The sequence below is a fragment of the Nycticebus coucang genome, chromosome X (genome assembly GCF_027406575.1).
Source record: "Nycticebus coucang isolate mNycCou1 chromosome X, mNycCou1.pri, whole genome shotgun sequence".
Classification (NCBI taxonomy): Eukaryota; Metazoa; Chordata; class Mammalia; order Primates; family Lorisidae; genus Nycticebus; species Nycticebus coucang.
Genome location: NC_069804.1, coordinates 54,546,593 through 54,566,894, shown reverse-complemented (window position 1 = coordinate 54,566,894; position 20,302 = coordinate 54,546,593). Strand labels below are relative to the sequence as shown.

General features: G+C 46.5%; 1 protein-coding gene across 1 annotated transcript; it reads right to left on the bottom strand.

The window, feature by feature from the left end:
* Positions 1-718: 718 nt before the first annotated feature.
* TBC1D25 (TBC1 domain family member 25) lies at positions 719-20,071 on the bottom strand. Its single transcript, XM_053579286.1, has 6 exons — positions 19,791-20,071; positions 18,104-18,213; positions 15,688-15,842; positions 2,902-3,029; positions 2,573-2,761; positions 719-2,316 (listed from the first exon to the last, which is right to left on the bottom strand). The coding sequence occupies exons 1-6, from the start codon at positions 19,911-19,913 to the stop codon at positions 955-957; spliced, it is 2,067 nt and encodes a 688-aa protein (XP_053435261.1). The 5' UTR covers positions 19,914-20,071; the 3' UTR covers positions 719-954.
* Positions 20,072-20,302: the final 231 nt, after the last annotated feature.

Here is a 20,302-nt window from a genome sequence, read left to right as displayed (position 1 = left end):
CTATCTTCTGAGAAGGTCAGTGGGAAAAAGGACCCTCTTTTGATCATTACCCTCCAAATAAGTATGTTACTTTCTTAAGGGCCTGGTGATTGTATTAGTGGGAAGGAGGCGGCAAATAAATGGTTCTTTTTGCTGAAATAGTTAAGATAGGTACCCATGAGTTGGAAACCCAGTTTAGGGACCTAGGAATGGCAAGGCCACAGTCCCTCAGGCTGACTCCAAAGCAAGTAGCAAGAATAGGAGCCGCCTTAGACTCCTGCCCAGAGTTGTCAGCATTAGTGCCTAAGACTCACAGAGAAGGGTCAAGATCCTAGAAATGGTGACATGTGGAATGCCAGGGGTGGCTGCCTCAATGTTTCTAAGTAAGCTGTACTTCCCAATCTTGGTAATGAATTTTGCTGTTTTTTGAGCTAAGAACTTTCTCATCTCACATTCAGAGGCCCATTCTGAAAACATACATTTACAGCCATAACATGGACTCTATAGGCAGACAGATGTATCACTAAACAGACTCAGGCCTTCCTCAAGTAGTCCTTGACTTGGGTTCACCTTCTAGAACCAATTTTCAGTATCCACTTGCCCAGCTACTGGGGAAACGGGAGCCACTCTCCACTAAGTAAAGTACTTCAGCTCCATCCGGTGAGGAGCCCTTGGGGATTCCCCCTACAAAAAAAAAAAAAAAAAAGAGGGGCAGAGAAATACACAGACAACAGTAACCTTCATGTGTGCAAAGTATAGTTGTTAAAAACAAAACAACAAAAACAGAAAAAAGTTGTGGCCTCCATGGGGCAGTGCTGAAGCAGAGCCCCACACGCTCGAACCTGGGGAGAAAGGGCCCCACACTCCAACAGGTCTAGGACTGGCAGGCAGGGAGGTGGGGTCTTATGTGTAGGCCCTCATGGCAAAGAATGGACATCTGGTTGGGGGACTAACAGTGGGCTGGAAGGAACCTGATCAAGATGGAGCTGTGGCCTCAGCCCCCTCCTCCGAGTCCCACATTTCTGACTGTAGGTAATCAGCGAAGAGAGCCTTGGCCCGACGCAGGACACGCCCCAGGTGGTGTTTTCGCACAAGGCGGTCAAAGTGCATGGCCAGCTCATTGTAATCTAGCCCATTGCGCATGATGTGGTCACGGTGCTCCAGCAGGATGGCCAGGCAGAGGAAGAGCATGAACGGGTTCCCCCGGCCAAACTCCTGGGGTGGGGGCAGGCTCACTGGGGGTGGGGGTGGCAGGGACTTCCCAGGGTCTCTTGGGGAACCTACTTCTGGCATCAAGGGGGATCCTACAACCATGTCACCAGTAGGAGAAGCCTCCTGGGTGGATGGTGGAGATGAGGAGGATGGGGAATCAGGATGGGAAAAGGAGGAGAATAGTGGATCTGGGGAATTTAGCAAGGGCTCAGAGAGGGACTTGGAACTGATGAGGGCAGCTGGACAAGGCAGCTGGACCAGATGGTCCCTCCTGGGGCCCATGTTATCCCTGAGTTGCTGGAGGCCATCCAGGCTGGCTTGTCTCAGGAGACGCCCCCCCCCACCAGGCCCCTGACCAGAGGTGGCCAAGTGGTCAACAGCATCTTCAAAGGCACTGGCTCCTCCACCAGCAGGCCTCAGCATGTGCCTCTGTCGCACAGGCCGGCCCCTGTGGCCACCAAAGCCATTGTCTGCCACTTGGCTGGGGGGTCCCACCAGTTCCACCTCATGTTCAGGAGGATCAGGGGGCAGTGAACTCCAGGTGACTTCAAGCATGCGGAGGGCATCATCAAAGGCGAACTCGCGCTTGAGCTCAAGCAGCAGCCAGCGGTAACAGAAGAAGAGGTCATCAGCACCTGCTTCTTGTAGGTACCGGTAAAAGTCAGGGTCAGCATGTCGCAGCAGCAGCTTGAGGTGAGCAAACTTGGTGGCCATGGCACGGCCATCAGGATGGAAGTTGGCAGCCAGGCGCTTCATGATGCCACAAAAGCAGACAAAGGCATGGCCCTCATGGTCCATGACGGCAAGGATGGGTGAGGCAAGATCACTCATTCCCTGGCAGTAGGACACCTGTGGGTGGGTAACAGCATAGGTGGTGAGCAGGTCATGTAGTGCTCGCAAGTGTGGGCCATCCTCAGGCCCCGCATAGTAGGGGTGGGCCCTGTCAGTGCGCAGTACATCCTTGAGGACCGTGCTGCGGATGAATTCCAGGTCCTCGGGGCTCGCGCGCTGGGCCCACTCACTCTTGAGCTGCTCATACTCGCGACTCTTGCGCTTCATGTAGTCCATCCGCTCTCGGCCTGTTAGTCCATCTGGGTACACATTCAGCAAGTACCGCCACACCACCTGGTCAGGGATGAAAGGGATGAGGCCGAGGTTCTCCAGATAAGCCACCACATCCCCATGTCTATTAGTTTCCACCCCCAGCCTCCCCGGGCCTCTGTCTTCTTTCTGACAAATCTGCCTTCCCACCTCTGACTCCTAGCTGCCCCTGAAAGATACCTTTCTTCCCTGGAATATCTCTACCCATAACAGCATGGTTGACATGAGCTATAAATGAGCACAAGAATGATACATCCAACAAGTGACTGGAGAAGCTCACTTTTCTCAGGGAAGGCTCCACACCACCATGATAGATCCTCAGGCGCAACTCCTCAGGGCGGGAGAGCTGGCCCTCGTGGTTCAGGTACATGTGAAACTCAGCATCACTCAGGGGTGGTTTGAAGGGCTTGATATCTTCTCCATATGACCAGCTTAGCACCTGCTGGACTTTAGATAAGGTCCGGCCCACCTATGAAGGAAGTGTGGAGGGAAGCCTCTGGTCAGCTGGGAAGATTAGAGGGTGATGCCAACCAGCATGCTCAGAATTGGGATGCGAGGTAGGCCCTGCCCTCCAACCACAACTAGCCCCCCCAGGGTCCCTGAAAACACCTGAGAGAGGATGGACTGTGTAAAGGGCAGGGCGGCAGTCGTCAGTGATGACCGTTTCTCAGCCAGCAACACATCAGAGCCAATGACATCCTTGGGGCTTATTATGTCCCAGTCTTCCAGCAACGGGCCTGGGCACACAGAGTGAAGTGCTATGAGCACAGGGATAAGAACCCAGACCTCAGGGCCTGGTTTCACTCCTTCTGCTGAAGCCAGGCCACCTGCAAATAACTCTCACTCCCTCTTCCCATATCACTCAAATCATGTAAAGAAAAAAATCAAACCATGAACAACTCTTTTGTATTAAAGGTCTCATAAAATGGCTGGTAGTCTCTAATATCTGCATAATATAAAGTAGTATACTGAGTGCTTACTATGTTCCAGGCACTAAGAACATTATCATTACTATAAGAAATAATAGTAGCTAACACTTCTTTTCTTTCTTTCCTTCTTTTTTTTATTTTTGTAGAGACAGAGTCTCACTTTATCGCCCTCTGTAGAGTGCTGTAGCATCACAGCTCACAGCAACCTCCAACTCCTGGGCTTAGGCGATTCTCTTGCCTCAGCCTCCCAAGTGGCTGGGACTATAGGCACCTGCCATAACACCTGGCTATTTTTTGTTGCAGTTTGGCTGGGGCCAGGTTTGAACCTGCTACCCTCAGTTTATGGGGCTGGTGCCCTACCTACTGAGCCACAGGCGCCACCCTTGATTTTTTTTTTAAGAGACAGAGTCTCACTTTATCGCCCACGGTCGAGTGCCATGGTGTCACACAGCTCACAGCAACCTCCAGCTTTTGGGCTTAGGTGATTCTCTTGCCTCACCCTCCTGGGTAGCTGGGACTACAGGTGCCCGCCACAACGCCGGGCTATTTTTTGTTGCAGTTTGGCCGGGGCTGGGTTTGAACCTGCCACCCTTGGTATATGGGGCTGATGCCCTACTCACCGAGCCACAGGTGCCACCTGAATTTTTTTTTTTTGCAGTTTTTGGCCAGGGCTAGGTTTGAACCTGCCACCTCTGGCATATGGGGCCAGCGCCCTACTCCTTTGAGCCACAGGTGCCGCCTGATTTTTTTTTTTTGAGACAGAATTTCACTTTGTTACCCTAGGTAGAGTGCTGTGGCATCACAGTTTACAGCAACCTCAAACTCTTGAGCTCAAGTGATTCTCTTGTCTCAGCCTCCACAGTAGCTGGGACTACAGGTGCCCACCACAATGCCCAGCTATTTTTTTTTTTTTTTTTTTTTAGAGACAAGGTCTCACTCTTGCTCAGGCTGGTCTCAAAGCCATGAGCTTGGGCAATTCACCCACCTTGGCCGCCCATAGTGCTAGGATTACAGGTGTGAGCCACTGCTCCCAGCCTCTTTTATTTATTTATTTACTTATTGAGACAGAGTCTCACTTTGTCACCCCCAGTAGAGAGCCTTGGTGTCATAGCTCATGGCAACCTCAGACTCTTGGGCTAAAGCAGTCCTCTTGCCTCAGACTCCTGAGTAGCTGGAACTACAGGTGCCCGCCACAATGCCCAACTATTTTTAGAGACGAGGTCTCACTCTAGCTCAGGTTTTTCTCCACTCATGAGCTTAGGCGATCCACCCACCTTGGCCTCCTAGAGTGCTTGGATTACAGGCATGAGCCACTGGACTGGCCTTGTTCTGACTTTTTAGAGACAAAGAGTCTCACTCTGTTGCCCTTGCTGGAATACAGTGGTATCATAGCTCACTATAACTTTGAACTCCTGGCCTTAGGCAGTCTTCCTGCCTTAGTCTCTCTAGTCACTGGGACCACAGGTGCATATCACCATGCCCAGCTGATTTAAAAAATTTTTGAGCTCTTTGGTCTCAGCCATAGAAGCAAGATGATGACAGGAATGTCATTGTTTGGAAAGTGTCGCAATAAGACACATACATTGAGCCACCACTGTGGCTCTAAGGCCTACCCTCTTAAAAGTCTACCTATGGCAAATGTAGCTACCCTGCCAAGTGAAAGAGGAAGTGTAATTGGAGTGCCAGGACTACAAGATGAAATATCACTGGGACTGGTCAGATGAGGCACCTAAAAATTGTGTACTGCAGATTCAGGCATGGATTCCGTGATGATACCTACACCTAAGAAGGCAGCTGTTACAGTCATCAAAATCATCTTAATAATTTTTTTTTTTTTTTTGGTTTTTGGCCGGGGCTGGGTTTGAACCCGCCATCTCCGGCATATGGGACCGGCGCCCTACTCCTTGAGCCACAGGCGCCGCCCCCATCTTAATAATTTTAACGATTAGTCATGAAATAAATATTTTGGTTTTTAAACATTAAAAAGAAATTTTTTGAGATAAGGTCTCACAATGCTGCCCAGGCTAGTGTCAAACTCATGGTCTCAAGTGATTCTCTTGCCTTGGCCTTCTAAAGTGCTGGGATTACAGGCATGAACCATTGTGCCCAGCCTGGTTTTTAACATATATACAGTTAAGCATAAAATGACAAAGATAATGTGATTGGGAGTTTGTAATATTATGTATTATATTAGAATTCTTGAAATGTAAGTGATTTAGTATATTAGTTAGAAAATATAAAGACATCATTCACTCCTTACCCATCAGCTGTTGACTCATTTCCTGCAGAAAGAACACCAACTTCATCTTTGCACCATGACTTGAGCTAAAAGCGCCAAAGCTGAGTTGTGATTTGTCTAAGAGTAGGAGGGCGGGGCCCGTGGCTCAAAGGAGTAGGGCCCTGGCCCCATATGCCGGAGGTGGAGGGTTCAAACCCAGCCCCGGCCAAAAACTGCAAAAAAAAAAAAAAAAAAGCTACTTATGTCTAAGAGTAGGCATGCAACCTAGGTCTAAGTAATGAAATATAAGGGAAAGACAATTGGGGCACGGCTCTAGTTGGAAAGATTATTCTCTTGATGGAAGAAAGTGAAGAACATTTTTTTCTATCCTTTTCTTTCTTCCTTTGAAAGTGATGCAGGACGGGCAGGGCAAGGTGGCTCATGCCTGTAATCCTAGCACTCTGGGAGGCTAAGGAGGGTGGATTGTTTGAGCTCATGAGTTTGAGACCAGCCTGAGCAAAAGCGAGACCCTGTTTCTACTAAAAATAGAAAAACTGAGGCAAGAGGATTGCTTGAGCCCAAGAGTTGGAGGTTGCTGTGAGTTATGATGCTATAGCACTCTACCCAGGGTGACAGCTGGAGACTCTGTGAAAGAAAGGAAGGAGAAAGGAAGGAGAAAGGAAAGAAGAGGAAAGGAGAGGAAAGGGACACAATGCTTAAAGCGTGGCAGCCATCTTTTTTTTTTTTTTAGAGACAGAATCTCACTCTATCGCCCTTGGTAGAGTGCTGTGGCGTCATAGCTCATAGCAATCTCCAGTGTTTGGGCTTAGGCGATTCTCTTGCCTCAGCCTCCCAAGTAGCTGGATTACAGGGCCCCGCCACAATGCCCGACTATTTTTTTGTTGCAGTTTGGCCAGTGCAGGTTTGAACCTGCCACGCTTGGTATATGGGGCCTACGCCCTACTCACTTGAGCCACAGGCACCACCCTGTGGCAGCCATCTTTAGATGATGGCTCAGTGGTTAGGGCACCAGCTACATACAACGAAGCAGGCGGATTCAAACCTGTCCAGGGCCTGCTAAACAACAATGGTGACAATAAAAAATAGCTGGGTGTTGTGGCAGGTGCCTATAGTCCCAGCTACTTGGGAGGCTGAGACAAGAGAATCGCTTAAGCCCAAGTTTGAGGTTGCTGTGTGGCACCTTACCTAGGGTGACATAGTGAGGGGAAAGAAAAGAAAATTATCATGAGAATAATGGTGGAAGAAAGAATAAGAGAGTTTAAATGCTTGTCATACTTCTTAGGGAACTAAGCCTGGACCTAGCTCTAGATACCATGTTAAATATATAATTAAATGTTTTTATAAAGCCACCATTGGCTTGGCACCTGTGGCTCAAGAGGCTAAGGTGCGAGCCACATACACCTGAGCTGGTGGGTTCAAATCCAGCCCCGGCCTGCCAGACAATGACAACTACAATCAGAAAAATAGCCAGGCGTGACGGGCACCTGTAGTCCCAGCTACTTGGGAGGCAGAGGCAGGAGAATCGATTGAGCCCAAGAGTTGGAGGTTGCTGTGAGCTGGGATGCCATAGCACTCTACCCAGGGCAGCAGCTTGAGGCTCTGTCTCAAAAAATAAATAAATAGGGCGGTGCCTGTGGCTCAAGGAGTAGGGCACTGGCCCCATATACTGGGGGTGGTGGGTTCAAGCCCGGCCCTGGCCAAAACTACCAAAAAAAAATAATAAATAAAATAAAATAAGAAAATATATATTAAAAAAAAGAAACATGAGAAAGAAAAAAAATTAAAAAGGAAAATACAATTTAAAAAGAAAAAGTATGAAATCTGTTTAAGCAAAACCCAGAAGTTAAGGATTAGGAGTCAGAGAAAGAATAAGAATTAGAAGTGTTCCAAAACTCTATTTATTTATTTATTTATTTTTTAAGAGACAGAGTTTCACTTTGTCACCCTCGGTAGAGTGCTGTGCCATCACAGCTCACAGTAACCTCCAGCTCCTGGGCTTAGGCGATTCTCTTGCCTCAGCCTCCCGAGTAGCTGGGACTACAGGCATCCACCAGAATGCCCGGCTTGTTGTTGTTGTTGTTGTTGCAGTTTGGCCTGGGCTGGGTTCAAACCCACCACCATTGGTATATGGGGTCATTGCCCTACTCACTGAGCCATAGGCACCGCCCCCAAAACTCTATTTCAAGGTCCAGGGAGGGTGAGAGACTAGAGGAGAAAAAGCATCCTAAAAATTTCACTGTGGATGGTCTAAGAAAAATTTAAATGGGGTTTTTAGGAGAGACATACCTAAAACTAGGTGACAAAGAAAGGTTAAAAATTACAGAAATCTAGATAGGCCCGGCAAACACAAACAGAAAGCAACAGTGGCACTGTAAACGCCAGATAAAGCCAAAAGAATTTCACAGGAAAGAGACACTATGTACTGATTTAAAAAACTCACAAAAGGCCAGGCATAGTGGCTCATTCCTGTAATCCTAGCACTCTGGGAGACCAAGGTGGGAGGATCCCTTGAATTCACAAGTTTGAGACCAGCCTGAGCAAGAGTGAGATTCTGTTCTCTCCTAAAAATAGAAAAAAATACTTGTAGTCTCAGCTACTTGGGGCCTTAAAGCAGGAGGATTGCTTGAACCCAGGAATTTGAGGTTGCTGTGAACTAGGCTGATACCAGGGCATCTAGCCTGTGCAGCAAAGTGAGACTTTGTCCCCAAAAAACAAACAAACAAACAACAAGAAAACAGGCTTAGCACCCGTAGCTCAGTGGCTAGGGCCCCGGCCATATATACCCAGGCTGGCGGGTTTGAACCTGGCTCGGGCCTGCCAAACAACAATGACAACTACAACCAAAAAAATAGCTGGGTGTTGTGGTGGGTGCCTGTAGTCCCAGCTCCTTGGGAGGCTGAGGCAAGAGAATCGCTTAAGCTCAAGAGTTTGAGGTTGCTGTGAGCTGTGATGCCACAGTACCCTACCAAGGGGCACATAGTGAGACTCTTTCTCAAAGAAAAAAAAAATCCCACACACAACCCCCCCCCAAACCTATTAATAAAATAAGCAAAGAATTTTTGCAAGCACAAAGTCACCTAGTGGCAAGACCTGATCTGAACTGACACCAGACTATATACAGTCTTTCTATAACCCATTTAGTGTGAATATGCTGCACACATTTCCCGGAAGAAACATCCAAGTGTTCCGTTACTGGTCCAGCCCCTGCTTGTGTTATTACACAATATCTGCGATACATACTATATTTCCTTATCATAAAACTGTCAAACTTCCCAAACCCTAAATTAATATGTGAACCCAATGCATGCCAATCAGAAATCTAATGGAGTTTTTTCTGGAACTGGATAAAATTATTTTAAGGTTTCCGTGGAAGAATTCATATTAAAGAATAGCTAAGAAAAGGAACAGTGGGAGGAATGCAATGGCTTGCCTTATTATAACTGACCACAAAACCACTGTCATAAAAATACTATGGTGTTAGCATAGCAATAGACAAATAGAGCCAGTCAGTAGAATGTAATAGGAAGCCAAGTAATGAATCCAAGTACATATATATGGGAACTCCACATATGACAAATGTGGCATTTCAAACCAGTGCTGAAAAGGCTATCATGTAGTAAAGGGTGCTGGCATAATTGACTAGTTATCTGGATTTTTTCTTTTTGAGACAGAGTCTCACTCTGTTGCCCTAGCTAGAGTGCAATGGCATCATCATAGCTCACTGCAACCTCAAACTCCTAGGCTCAAGTGATCTTCCTGCCTCAGCCTCCCAAGTAGCTAGGACTACAGGCACCTGCCATAATACCTAATTTCTTCTATTTTTACTAGAGATGGGGTCTCACTCTTGCTCAGGCTGGTCTCAAACTTCTGAGCTCAAGGGATCCTCCCACCTTGGCCTTCCAGAGTGCTAGGATTACAGGAGTGAGCCACTTTGCCAGGCCCAGGATATTTTTTTTTTTTTTAAAGCTAGGTCTATTGATCGCAACCTTGACAGAGTAAAGATTTATATGTAAAAAAGAAAACAATAAGCATAGTAGAAGAACATGTGGAATTTTGTACAAGTTTTTTTTTTTTTTTGTAGAGACAGAGTCTCACTGTACCGCCCTCGGGTAGAGTGCCGTGGCGTCACACGGCTCACAACAACCTCTAACTCTTGGGCTTATGCGATTCTCCTGCCTCAGCCTCCCGAGCAGCTGGGACCACAGGCGCCCACCACAATGCCCAGCTATTTTTTTTTTTTTTTGTAGAGGCAGAGTCTCACTTTGTGGTCCTTGGTAGAGTGCCGTGGCCTCACCCAGCTCACAGCAACCTCCAACTCCTGGGCTTAAGCGATTCTCTTGCCTCAGCCTCCCGAGTAGCTGGGACTACAGGCGCCTGCCACAACGCCCAGCTATTTTTTTGTTGCAGTTTGGCCGGGGCTGGGTTTGAACCTGCCACCCTGGGCATATGGGGCTGGCGCCCTACTCACTGAGCCACAGGTGCCGCCCTTGTATAAGTTTTTTAATGGGGAAAATGTTACAAAGTAAGAAGAAAAACTCAGAAATCATAAAAGAAAAGATATATATGTATATATATACATACAGATTTTAATTTTAAAAAAGTTTTTTTTTTGAGACAGAGTCTCACTTTGTTGCCTTTGGTAGAGTGCTGTGGTGTCCTAGCTCACAATAACATCAAACTGTTGGGCTCAAGTGATCCTCTTGCCTCAGCCTTCCAAGTAGCTAGGACTACAGGTGCCTGCCACAACACTTAGTTATGTTTTAGAGATGGGGTCTCAGTCTTGCTCAGGCTGGTCTTGAACTCCTGAACTCAGGCTTTAAAATCCTGAACTCTTGCCTTGGCTTCCCAAAGTGCCAGGATTACAAAAGTGTGAGCCACTGTGCCCAGCTTCAGATTTTAAATTTTGGTAGGACAAAACAGATTCCATAAACAAAGCCATAAAACAAATCAGAAACTGGGAAAAATATTTACAGTACATATGACAGAAAGAGGATTCATATCATAAATGTACAAATGGGTCAAAGGCCTAGGCTTGGTAATCTCCCAACTGTAGAGGGGACAGAAACTGGCTTATTCCTGGAAATAAGGGAATCAGGCCATCTAAGTGGTCACAATATGCTTATTGCTTTCACAGGCATGAAAATGATCATAAGAATGCCATTAATAATAGTTATATGCACATAATAATAACTCCATATATTGGACACTTATTAATGTAAAGTATACCATTTATGTTAAACACATACCATTTTGTATATATACACACAAATATGAATATACTCACATATCTTTATATGTGAATGAATTTTTGTGTGTGTGTGCACAAATAAGTAAAGGACTGGGGCCATGCGTGGTGGCTCACGCCTATAATCCTAGCTCTCTGGGCATGGTGCCTGTAACTCAAGCGGCTAAGGCGCCAGCCACATAACCAGAGGTGGCAGGTTTGAATCTAGCCCAGACCTGTCAAACAAAAACGACAACTAAAACCAAAAAATAGCCAGGTGTTGTGGTGGATGCCTGTAGTCCCAGCTATTTGGGAGACTGAGGCAAGAGGGTTGCTTAAGCCCAGGAGTTGGAGGTTGCTGTGAGCTGTGATGCCACAGCACTCTACCCAGGGTGACAGCTTGAGGCTCTGTCTCAAAAAAAAAAAAAATTCTAGCTCTCTGGGAGGCTGAGGAGGGTGGATTGCTTGAGCTCAAGGAGTTTGAGACCAGCCTGAGCCAGAGTGAGACCCCATCTCTAAAAAAATAGTCATGCATTGTGATGGGCGCCTGTAGTCCCAGCTACTTGGGAAGCTGAATCACTTAAGACCAAGAGTTGGAGGTTGCTGTGAGCTGTAATGCCATGACACTCTACTGAGGGTGACATAATGAGACTCTGCGCCCCCCAAAAAAGAAAGTTTTAATTTTTAATAAGAATATGTTAACTAGGTAATTAGAAATCCGTTTTGTTTAAAATGCCAGTCAAAGCTGGGCACAGTGATTCATGCCTGTAATCCCAACACTTAGGAGGCCGAGGTGGGTGGATTGCCTGAGCTCACAGGTTCAAGGCCAGCCTGAGCCAGAGTGAGACCTCCATCTCTAAAAACAAAAATAGCTGGGATTGTGGCAGGTGCCTGTAGTCCCAGCTATTTGGGAGGCTGAGGCAAGAGAATCTCTTAAGCCCAGGAGTCTGAGGTTGCTGTGAGCTATGACGCCATGGCACTCTACCAGGGGTGACAAAGTGAGACTCTGTCTCAAAATAATTAATTAATTAAGGTGGAGCTGTGCTCAGTGAGTAGGGTGCTGGCCCCATATATCAAGGGTGGCAGGTTCAAACCAGCCCTGGATGAACTGCAACAACAATAAAAAAATAGCTGGGTGTTGTGGTGGGAGCCAGTAGACCCAGCTACTTGGGAGGCTGAGGCAAGAGAATCACCTAAGCCCAAGAGCTGGAGGTTGCTGTGAGCTGTGATGCCACAGCGCTCTACCGAGGGTGACAAAGTAAGACTCTGTCTCTAAAAAAAATGAAAAAATAAATAAATTAAATAAATAAATAAATAAAATGCAGGCTCAGTGCCTGTGGCTCAAGTAGCTAAGGTGCCAGCCACATACACCTGAGCTGGTGGGTTGGAATCCAGCCCAGGCCCGCCAAACAACAATGACGGCTACCATCAAAAAATAGTCGGAAAAAAAAATAGTTGGGCGTTTTGGCAGGAACCTATAGTCCCAGCTACTTGGGAGGCGGAGGCAGGAGAATCGCTTGAGCCCAGGAGTTGGAAGTTGCTGTGAGCTGTGATGCCATAGCACTCTACCCAGGGCAACAGCTTGAGGCTCTGTCTCAAAATAAATAAATAAATAAAAATAATAAAATGCCAGTCAAACCCGGGTGTGGTGGCTCATGCCTATAATCCTACCACTTTGGGAGGCCGAGGTGGGTGAATTGCTTGAGCTCAGGAGTTTGAGACCAGTCTGAACAAGAGTGAGATCCTATCTCTACTGAAAATAGAAAAACTAGCTAGGTGTCATGGTGGACGCCTGTAGTCCCAGCTACTTGAGAGGCTGAGGCAAGAGGATGGCTTGAGCCCAAGAGTTTGAGGTTGCTGTGAGCTGTGTGAGGCCACGGCACTCTACTGAGGGCCATAAAGTGAGACTCTGTCTCTACAAAAAAAAAAAAAAATTATGTGCATAGACTAACACCAAGTGTTCAATACATTTTAGCTATTTGTATGTTATTATGACATCTATAAAGTGTCTCAGTCATCCCAAATGGGCACATAAGCTCCCTGAAGCTGGAATCCACTTCTACTTCATGATTTTTATTTTTAAAAATTTTAAACCTGGCTTGGCATCTATAGCTCAAGCGGCTAGGGTGTCAGCCACGTACACTGGAGCTGGCGGGTTCGAATCCAGCCCGGGCCTGCCAAACAACATTGACAACTACACCCAAAAAATAGCTGGGCATTGTGGTGGGCACCTGTAGTTCCAGCTACTTGGGAGGCTGAGGCAAGAGAATCGCTTAAGCCTAAGAGTTTGAGGTTGCTATGAGCTGTGATGCTACAGCACTCTACTCAGGGCGACAGCTTGAGACTCTGTCTCCAAAAAAAATTTTTTTTTTCAAACCTGCAACAAAATTAAAAGAATACACTGAACATCCATACATCCTTCATCTAGATCCCTTATTAAGACTTTTTGTTTTGTGGAGACAGTCTCACTTTATGGCCCTCAGTAGAGTGCCGTGGTGTCACACAGCTTACAGCAACCTCCAACTCCTGGGCTTAGGCAACTCTCTTGCCTCAGCCTCCTGAGTAGCTGGGACTACAGGCACCCTCCACAATGCCTGGTTATTTTTTTTTTTTTTTTGTAGAGACAGAGTCTCACTTTACCGCCTTCAGTAGAGTGCCATGATGTCATAGGACTCAGCAACCTCTAGCGTTTGGGTTTCAGCGATTCTCCTGCCTCAGCTTCCCGAGCAGCTGGGACTACAGGCGCCCGCCACAACACCCAGCTATTTTTTGGTTGCAGTTCAGCAGGGGCTGGGTTTGAACCCGCCACCCTTGGTATATGGGGCCGGCGCCCTACTCACTGAGCCACAGGCGCCACCCAAGCCCGGCTATTTTTTTGTTGCAGTTTGGCCAGGGCTGGGTTTGAACCCGTCACCCTCGGTATATGGGGCCAGTGCCCTACCCACTGAGCCACAGGCGCTGCCCTATTAACACTTTTTGCCACATGTGCTTCATCTCATTCTTTCTGTATATTAACATATTATTTTTGCAAAATTTGCAGACATCATGACACTACCCTTTCATGCTTTATTGTGCTTTTCCCCAAGAACAGGGGCATTTTCCTTCAGTTACCATGATACCATTAACACACTGCTATGGTTTGAATGGGTCTCCGAAAATTCATATGTCAAAACTTAATCACCAATGTGAAAATATTAAGAAGTAGCCCTAGCCAGGTGTGGTAGCTCACACCTGTAATCCTAGCACCTTGAGAGACTAAGGCAGGTAGATTGTTTGAGCTCAGGAGTTCAAGACCAGCCTGGGAAAGAGTGAGACCCTGTCTCTATTGAAAATAGAAAAACTAGCTGGGTGTTGTGGTAGGCCCCTGTACTTCCAGCTACTTAGGAGGCTGAGGAAAGAGGATTGATTGAGCTCAAGAGTTTGATATTGCTGTGAGCTATGATGCTAGGATACTCTACCCAGGGCGACAGGAGTGAGATTCTCAAAAAAAAAAAAAAAAAAAAAAAAAGAAGTAGCGCTCATAGGAGGTGATTAAGTCATCGTGGCAGAGCCTTTGTGGATGAGGTTAGGGCCCTCATAAAAGGGCTTAAGGAAATGGATTTGCTCTCTTTTTTTTCCTTATTATTTTTTTTGTCAAGACAGAGTTCTACCCTGTCCTCTGAGCCGAGTGCAATGGCATCGTAGCTCACTGCAACCTCAGACTCTGAAGGCACTGGGCTTTCAGGCGCTTGCCACGGCGCCCAGCTAGGTTTTCCAATTTTTTTCATGAGTTGGGATCTCACTCTCGCTCGGACAAGCCTGGAACTACTGAGCTCAAGCAATCCTCCCGCCTCAGCCTCCCACAGTGCTGGGATTACAGGCATGAGCCACTGCGCCCAGCTGGATTTGCTCTCTTTTATTCTTTCGCTATATGAGGATGAAACAAAAAGGCCTTCATTGGACATCCAATCTGCTAGCACCTTGATCTTGGACTTCCCAGCCTCCAAAATGGTGAGAAATAAATTTCTCTTATTTTTTTTTTTTTCTTTTGAGACAGAGTCTCACTTTGTCACCCTCGGTAGAGTGCTGTGGTATCACAGCTCACAGCAACCTCAAACTCTTGGCTTAAGAGATTCTCTTGCCTCAGCCTCCTAAGTAGCTGGGACTACAGGTGCCCGCCAAAATGCGTGGCTATTTTTTGACTGGAGTTGTCATTGTTATTTAACTGGCCTGTCTGGGTTCAAACCCACCAGCCTGGGTGTACGTGGCCGGCTCCATAACCACTGTGCTACAGGCACCAAGCATAAATTTCTCTTCTTTATAAATTACTCTGTTTTCTGTTATAGTAGCACAAGCAGATTAAGACATCCACCCAGGAAATTTAACCCTGATAAAATACTATTATCTAATGTATGGTTCATACTCAAATTTTTGGGACCATGTCTTAATTTTTCTGTGTGCTCATGAGAACCAGAATAGGCAAGAATAGAGAAACAAAGAGGTGACTGAGAGAAGAAGGGAACAAATGAATGAGTGAATGAGAGCATAAACAAATATGAGTACAAGACAAATGAATAAACACAATTACCATCATTATAACAAGCATCATATTTAGATATTATAATAACTAAAATATAAAATACTACAGTTATACTGTTATATTGTATCATATAACTATAACATATACTATTAGGTTAAATACTATAATAGTACAGTACAATTATTATTATTATTATTATAGCTAACACTTTTTGAACATTCATTATGCAGTCATGTATTATTTATTCTGGGCATTCTATGTGAACTTCCCTATTTAATCCTTACAATGGCCCTAAAATATCATTATTTCTGCTTTAGAAGTAAAGAAATTGAGGTACAATGCCAGGTGCTCTAGGTCCAGATCCAGTGCCAGGATCTGGACCTAGGGCACCTTGCTGCCCAGCCCACTGCAAGGTAGGGGAAGAGTCACTCTATGAAGAAAAGGTGGGGCCCAGAGCAGTACCCCTGGGGCACTGTGTACTCACTATCCTCTGAGGGCCGAATGTCTACACGCAACTGCAGGTAAGGTTTGGAGGCAGAGGCAAAGGCTGTGCTGAGGTCCCAGTCAGACAAGAGTGAGAGGTAAGCTTCTTGTCCTAGTCGGTCCCGGCCAAGGTAGCTGATGCCAAAGTTCTTCTTCCTGGACAGAAGATACAAGAGAGTTCTCAGGCCTCCCAGTACCCTGGAGGCCTCAGAACAGTTTCCAAAACAGGGTAATTGAAGGTGTTGAAAAGAACTTTCTACTATGTGCTGAGTACTGTGCCAAAGATTGTGGGCAGCCTGAGGCCAGGTCATTTATACCCACTTTGTTACATAAACACAGAAATAGACACACACCTGCTTGTATCTGGAGGGCATATTGGAAACTGGTAAAATGTTGGTCCCCTCTGGGGACAGTAACAGGGTAGTTGATGGATAGAAGTGAGAAGAAAGCAGCCTTCTTACTACATAAAAAATAAAGCAATCAGTGTTCGTTATTTTTCACAACACAACTTGTTTATGCAAAAAAAAAGGCAAATCACTAAGATTTTTTTTTTTTTTTGCAGTTTTTTTGGCTGGGGCTGGGCTTGAACACGCTACCACCTGTATATGGGGCCAGCACCCTACTCCTTGAGCCACAGGTAGAATTTAGTCTTCAGATACACTTGTGTAACTATGTAAAGTATGTTATGTGATAATCACTGTAACCATGGAAACATCCTAAATACCCATCAATTTTGTACCATTTCAATATTACCATGTGCACATTTTCCTCTAAAATAAATATCACAATAACCATCACACCTGATCCCAAGAGACATTACTTTTCAGCTATCAGGCTGGCAAATCTTGCAATGTTTTATACATGTAGTAATCAGTGTCTCTTGGAATGTGAGTGAAACAGGCATTTTTTTTTTTTTTGAGACAGAGCCTCAAGTTGTTGCCCCGGGTAGAGTGCCATGGCATCACAGCTCACAGCAACCTCCAACTTCTGGGCTTAAGCGATTCTCTTGCCTCAGCCTCCCAAGTAGCTTGGACTACAGGCGCCCGCCACAATGTCTGGCTATTTTTTGGCTGGAGTTGTCATTGTTGTTTGGCAGGTCCAGGCTGGATTTGAACCCACCAGCTCTGGTGTATGTGGCTGGCGCCTTAGCCACTTGAGCTACAGGTGCCAAGCCTACAGGCATTTTATATGTTGCTGGTGAGATTATAAATTGGTAAAAACTGTCTGGAGAGCATGTTGTAACCATCTACTGACAATTTAGAAAGCACACACCCTTTAACCCAGTAATACCACTGCTAGGAATTATCTCATGACTAAAATTTCCCAGATATAGTAGTTCCCCCCTTATCTACAGGGGATACATTCCAAGAACCCAGTGGATACCTAAAACTGGAGATAGTATTGAACCCTGTGTACACTATGGTTTTTCTATATATACATGCCTATGACAAAGTTTAATTTATAAATTAGGCACAGTAAGAGATTAAAAACAATAACTAAGGGCAGCGCCTGTGGCTCAGTGGGAAGGGCACTGGCCCTATATACCAAAGGTGGCAGTTCAAACCCGGCCCCAGCCAAACTGCAACAAAAAAATAGCTGGGCATTGTGCCAGGTGCCTGTAGTCCCAGCTACTGGGAGGCTGAGGCAAGAGAATCGCCTAAGCCCAGGAGTTAGAGGTTGCTGTGAGCTGTGTGATGCCACGGCACTCTACCAAGGGCAATAAAGTGAGACTCTGTCTCTACAAAAAAACAAACAAAAATAACTAATAATAAAATAGAACAATTATCATAACACAGATGCTCCTCAACTTACATCCCAATAAACCCACCATAAATTGAAAATATCATTCAGTAGAAAATGTATTTAATATACCTAGTCTACCAAACATCATAGCTTAGCCTAGCCTACCTTAAACATGCTCATAACACTTACAATAGGCTATAGTTGAGCAAAATCATCCAACACAAAGCCTATTTTATAATAAAGTTGAATATTTCATGTAATTTATTGAATATTGTACTGAAAGTGAAAAACAGAATGATTATAAGGGTACTTGAAATATAGTACTGAATACATATTGTTTTTGAACCACCATAAAGTTGAAAAATCTTAAGCCCAAATATCATAAGTTGAGGACCATCTGTATACTGTAATAAAAGTTACATGAATGTGGTCTCTCTCTCTCTCAAAATATCTTATTGTATGTAATATTTTCAGACCACAGTTGGCTTTGAGTAACTGAAAACACAGAAAGTTAAACCCTAGAAAATATGGGACTACTGCAATCCAAAATAGGCATTCATGGCTGCTCACTGAGGGATTATTTGTAACAGTAAAATAAACAAAACCTCTATCAAACAAAGCCAGAAACCACTGTTGAGTGGTCCAGTAGCCAGTCCCAGCATCTTCTCACTCACCCATTCAAGTCAAAAGCTCGGATGAGGATGTGCTGTAACACGTCCAGTGAGGTGATCTGGGGGTCTACAGCAAAAGAACGGAACTCATGTGGCAAGATGCTCTCACATTTCTGGGGAGAGAAGACACAGGGTAGGCCATCACGGGGCCACATCACCACACTGAAGAGGGAGTGAGGTGCAAAGTGTTAGAAGGCAAGGTCAAAGAGGTGTCAGGGGCCAGATTGAGGCAGGCATTCTGGGCCACATCAAGGTCTTTGGTTTTTGCTCTGAGTGAGGGGGGCCATAGAATGTTTCTGAGCAGAGAAGGAATGTGGCCTGAATTGGGATTTAACAGGATCCTTCTGGCTACTCTGCGAAGAACAGACTGTGGGGCATGAGGGTGGAAACAAAGAATCCAGTGAGGAGATGGTTCCTGCAATAGTCTAGGCTCCCCAATCCTTCTTCTATGTCCTATCAGTTACTGTTGCAAAAAATCACTATGTCCAGTCTGGCCCCTATTAAATCTGTCCTACCTGCTGCAACCAATCTAGCACACCAATCTACAACAATCCCCCCTCCCTCTTAAATCTCTTCAACAGCAATCCTAGGATCCCCAACAGGTGGGCCTTACATGGCCCTAGCCAGCCTCTCTCCAGTTATTTTGAACTTTACACTCTGGTAAAACCAAACTGTTGGATGTTACCTTGAACATATGTTGACTCCAGACCTTTGCTTGTGTGGATTCCCCTGTCTGGAACTCCCTCCCACTTTCTTCATCTGGCTCAGTCACACCTCAGGCATCATCCTTTTTCTGAATTCCCAAACTTCTATCTTAGAGATCAAGTGAACTGTTGATTCTCTTCTTATCACTGCCAGTAGCACCACTCTAGTCTGAGCTACCATCATTGCTTGCTGGAACTACTGCAATAGGCTTCTTCCTCTGAGTACACACCAAAGGCCCTTCTCCATCTGGCCCCTCTTACCTCTGATTCACCTCCCACCACTCTTCCCCTCACTCTCTCTGCTCCAGCAATATGGGAACCTATGGGGGAACATGCCAAGCTCACCTCCACCTCCCAGCTGTTGCTGTTCCCTCTGCCTAGAATATCTTCTCCCACGATATGCACATGGCTGACTCCTTTTTATTCGGGTTTCTGCTCCTTCAAGACCTCCTTTGTAAATTTTCCTGTACACCTTGGCTAAAGTTAACTCCCTAGTTCATAACCTTTTCCATTATTTCCTCACGGCATTCTCTAGTGTCTGAAGCATCTCGTTTATTTAGTTGTCTCTTCTAAGGAATATGCCAGCTCATCAATGGTGGGGAATCGCACAAAAGTGCATTCTCAACACATATGTGTTGACTGACTTCAGAGTTCCCCTTTCAGACAGCAACAGCGTCCCTCTCTCTTCAGGGCCCCACCCTCAGTCACTGCAGACCCTCCTCCAACCTATGCCCCCGCCCCTTTGCCCCTAAGCTCCACCCATCCATTCTGTAAGACCCTGCCCTCAGCGTTTTCATTCACACGCTCTAGGGTTCATCCCTAAGGCCTCACGCCCTCAGGCCCTCGCACCTGCAGCAATCACTCCACCCTCAAGCCCCTCAGGTAACGCCCCAAATCTCAGGTTCCACCCTCCATCCTATGACAGCCACAGCCTTCCCCTACCCCGGGATGCCCTGACGGGTAGGTCGACCGGCTGCCAGCCTCACCTTGACTCGGACCCGTACCACCTCTCGCTCCTCCTCCTCAGCTGCTGTCGCCGCCTGGGTTCCCCCGCCGGGCGGGGGCGCTCCGGAGCCAGCCAAGTCCGAGGACCCAGAGGCTGTCGCCATCCTGCCACTGCTCACCTCGGGTTTGACAGCTGACAGTTGCCCCCTGCCCCTGCGAGCAAGCTACAGTGTGGGCGCCGGCAACCCCACCTTGAGCCGGGGCGCAGGCGCATAGGGCACTGTGAGACCCTGCCCCCCCTACTGCCCCTCCCACCCGGCCCTGGCTGGAGATCGCCTGTGCACATGCGCCTGGAGAGCTCTTACCAGGAGCCCCGCCCTCAAAAGCCGGACATTTTGCTTCTTTTCAGTCAGTGTGCAGGCGCCTGGTGAGGCCCCGCCTCCCCTCCTCCCTTGGTTTGGTTGTTTTGGCAGTCTTATTTCCGTATTCACCTACATACGTGTTAAAGACGACGGGTTCGGGCGCGAGAAATAGGCGGGGAAAGGAAGCTACT

Excerpts from the sequence above, each read along its gene's own strand:
- TBC1D25 (XM_053579286.1), bottom strand. The coding sequence starts at position 19,913 with ATGGCGACAGCCTCTGGGTCCTCGGACTTGGCTGGCTCCGGAGCGCCC. Across the intron at positions 18,214-19,790 it reads TGGTACGGGTCCGAGTCAAG|AAATGTGAGAGCATCTTGCC; the intron begins GTGAGGCTGGCA and ends TTCTCTCCCCAG. Across the intron at positions 2,317-2,572 it reads TGGAGCCTTCCCTGAGAAAA|GTGGTGTGGCGGTACTTGCT; the intron begins GTGAGCTTCTCC and ends ATCCCTGACCAG.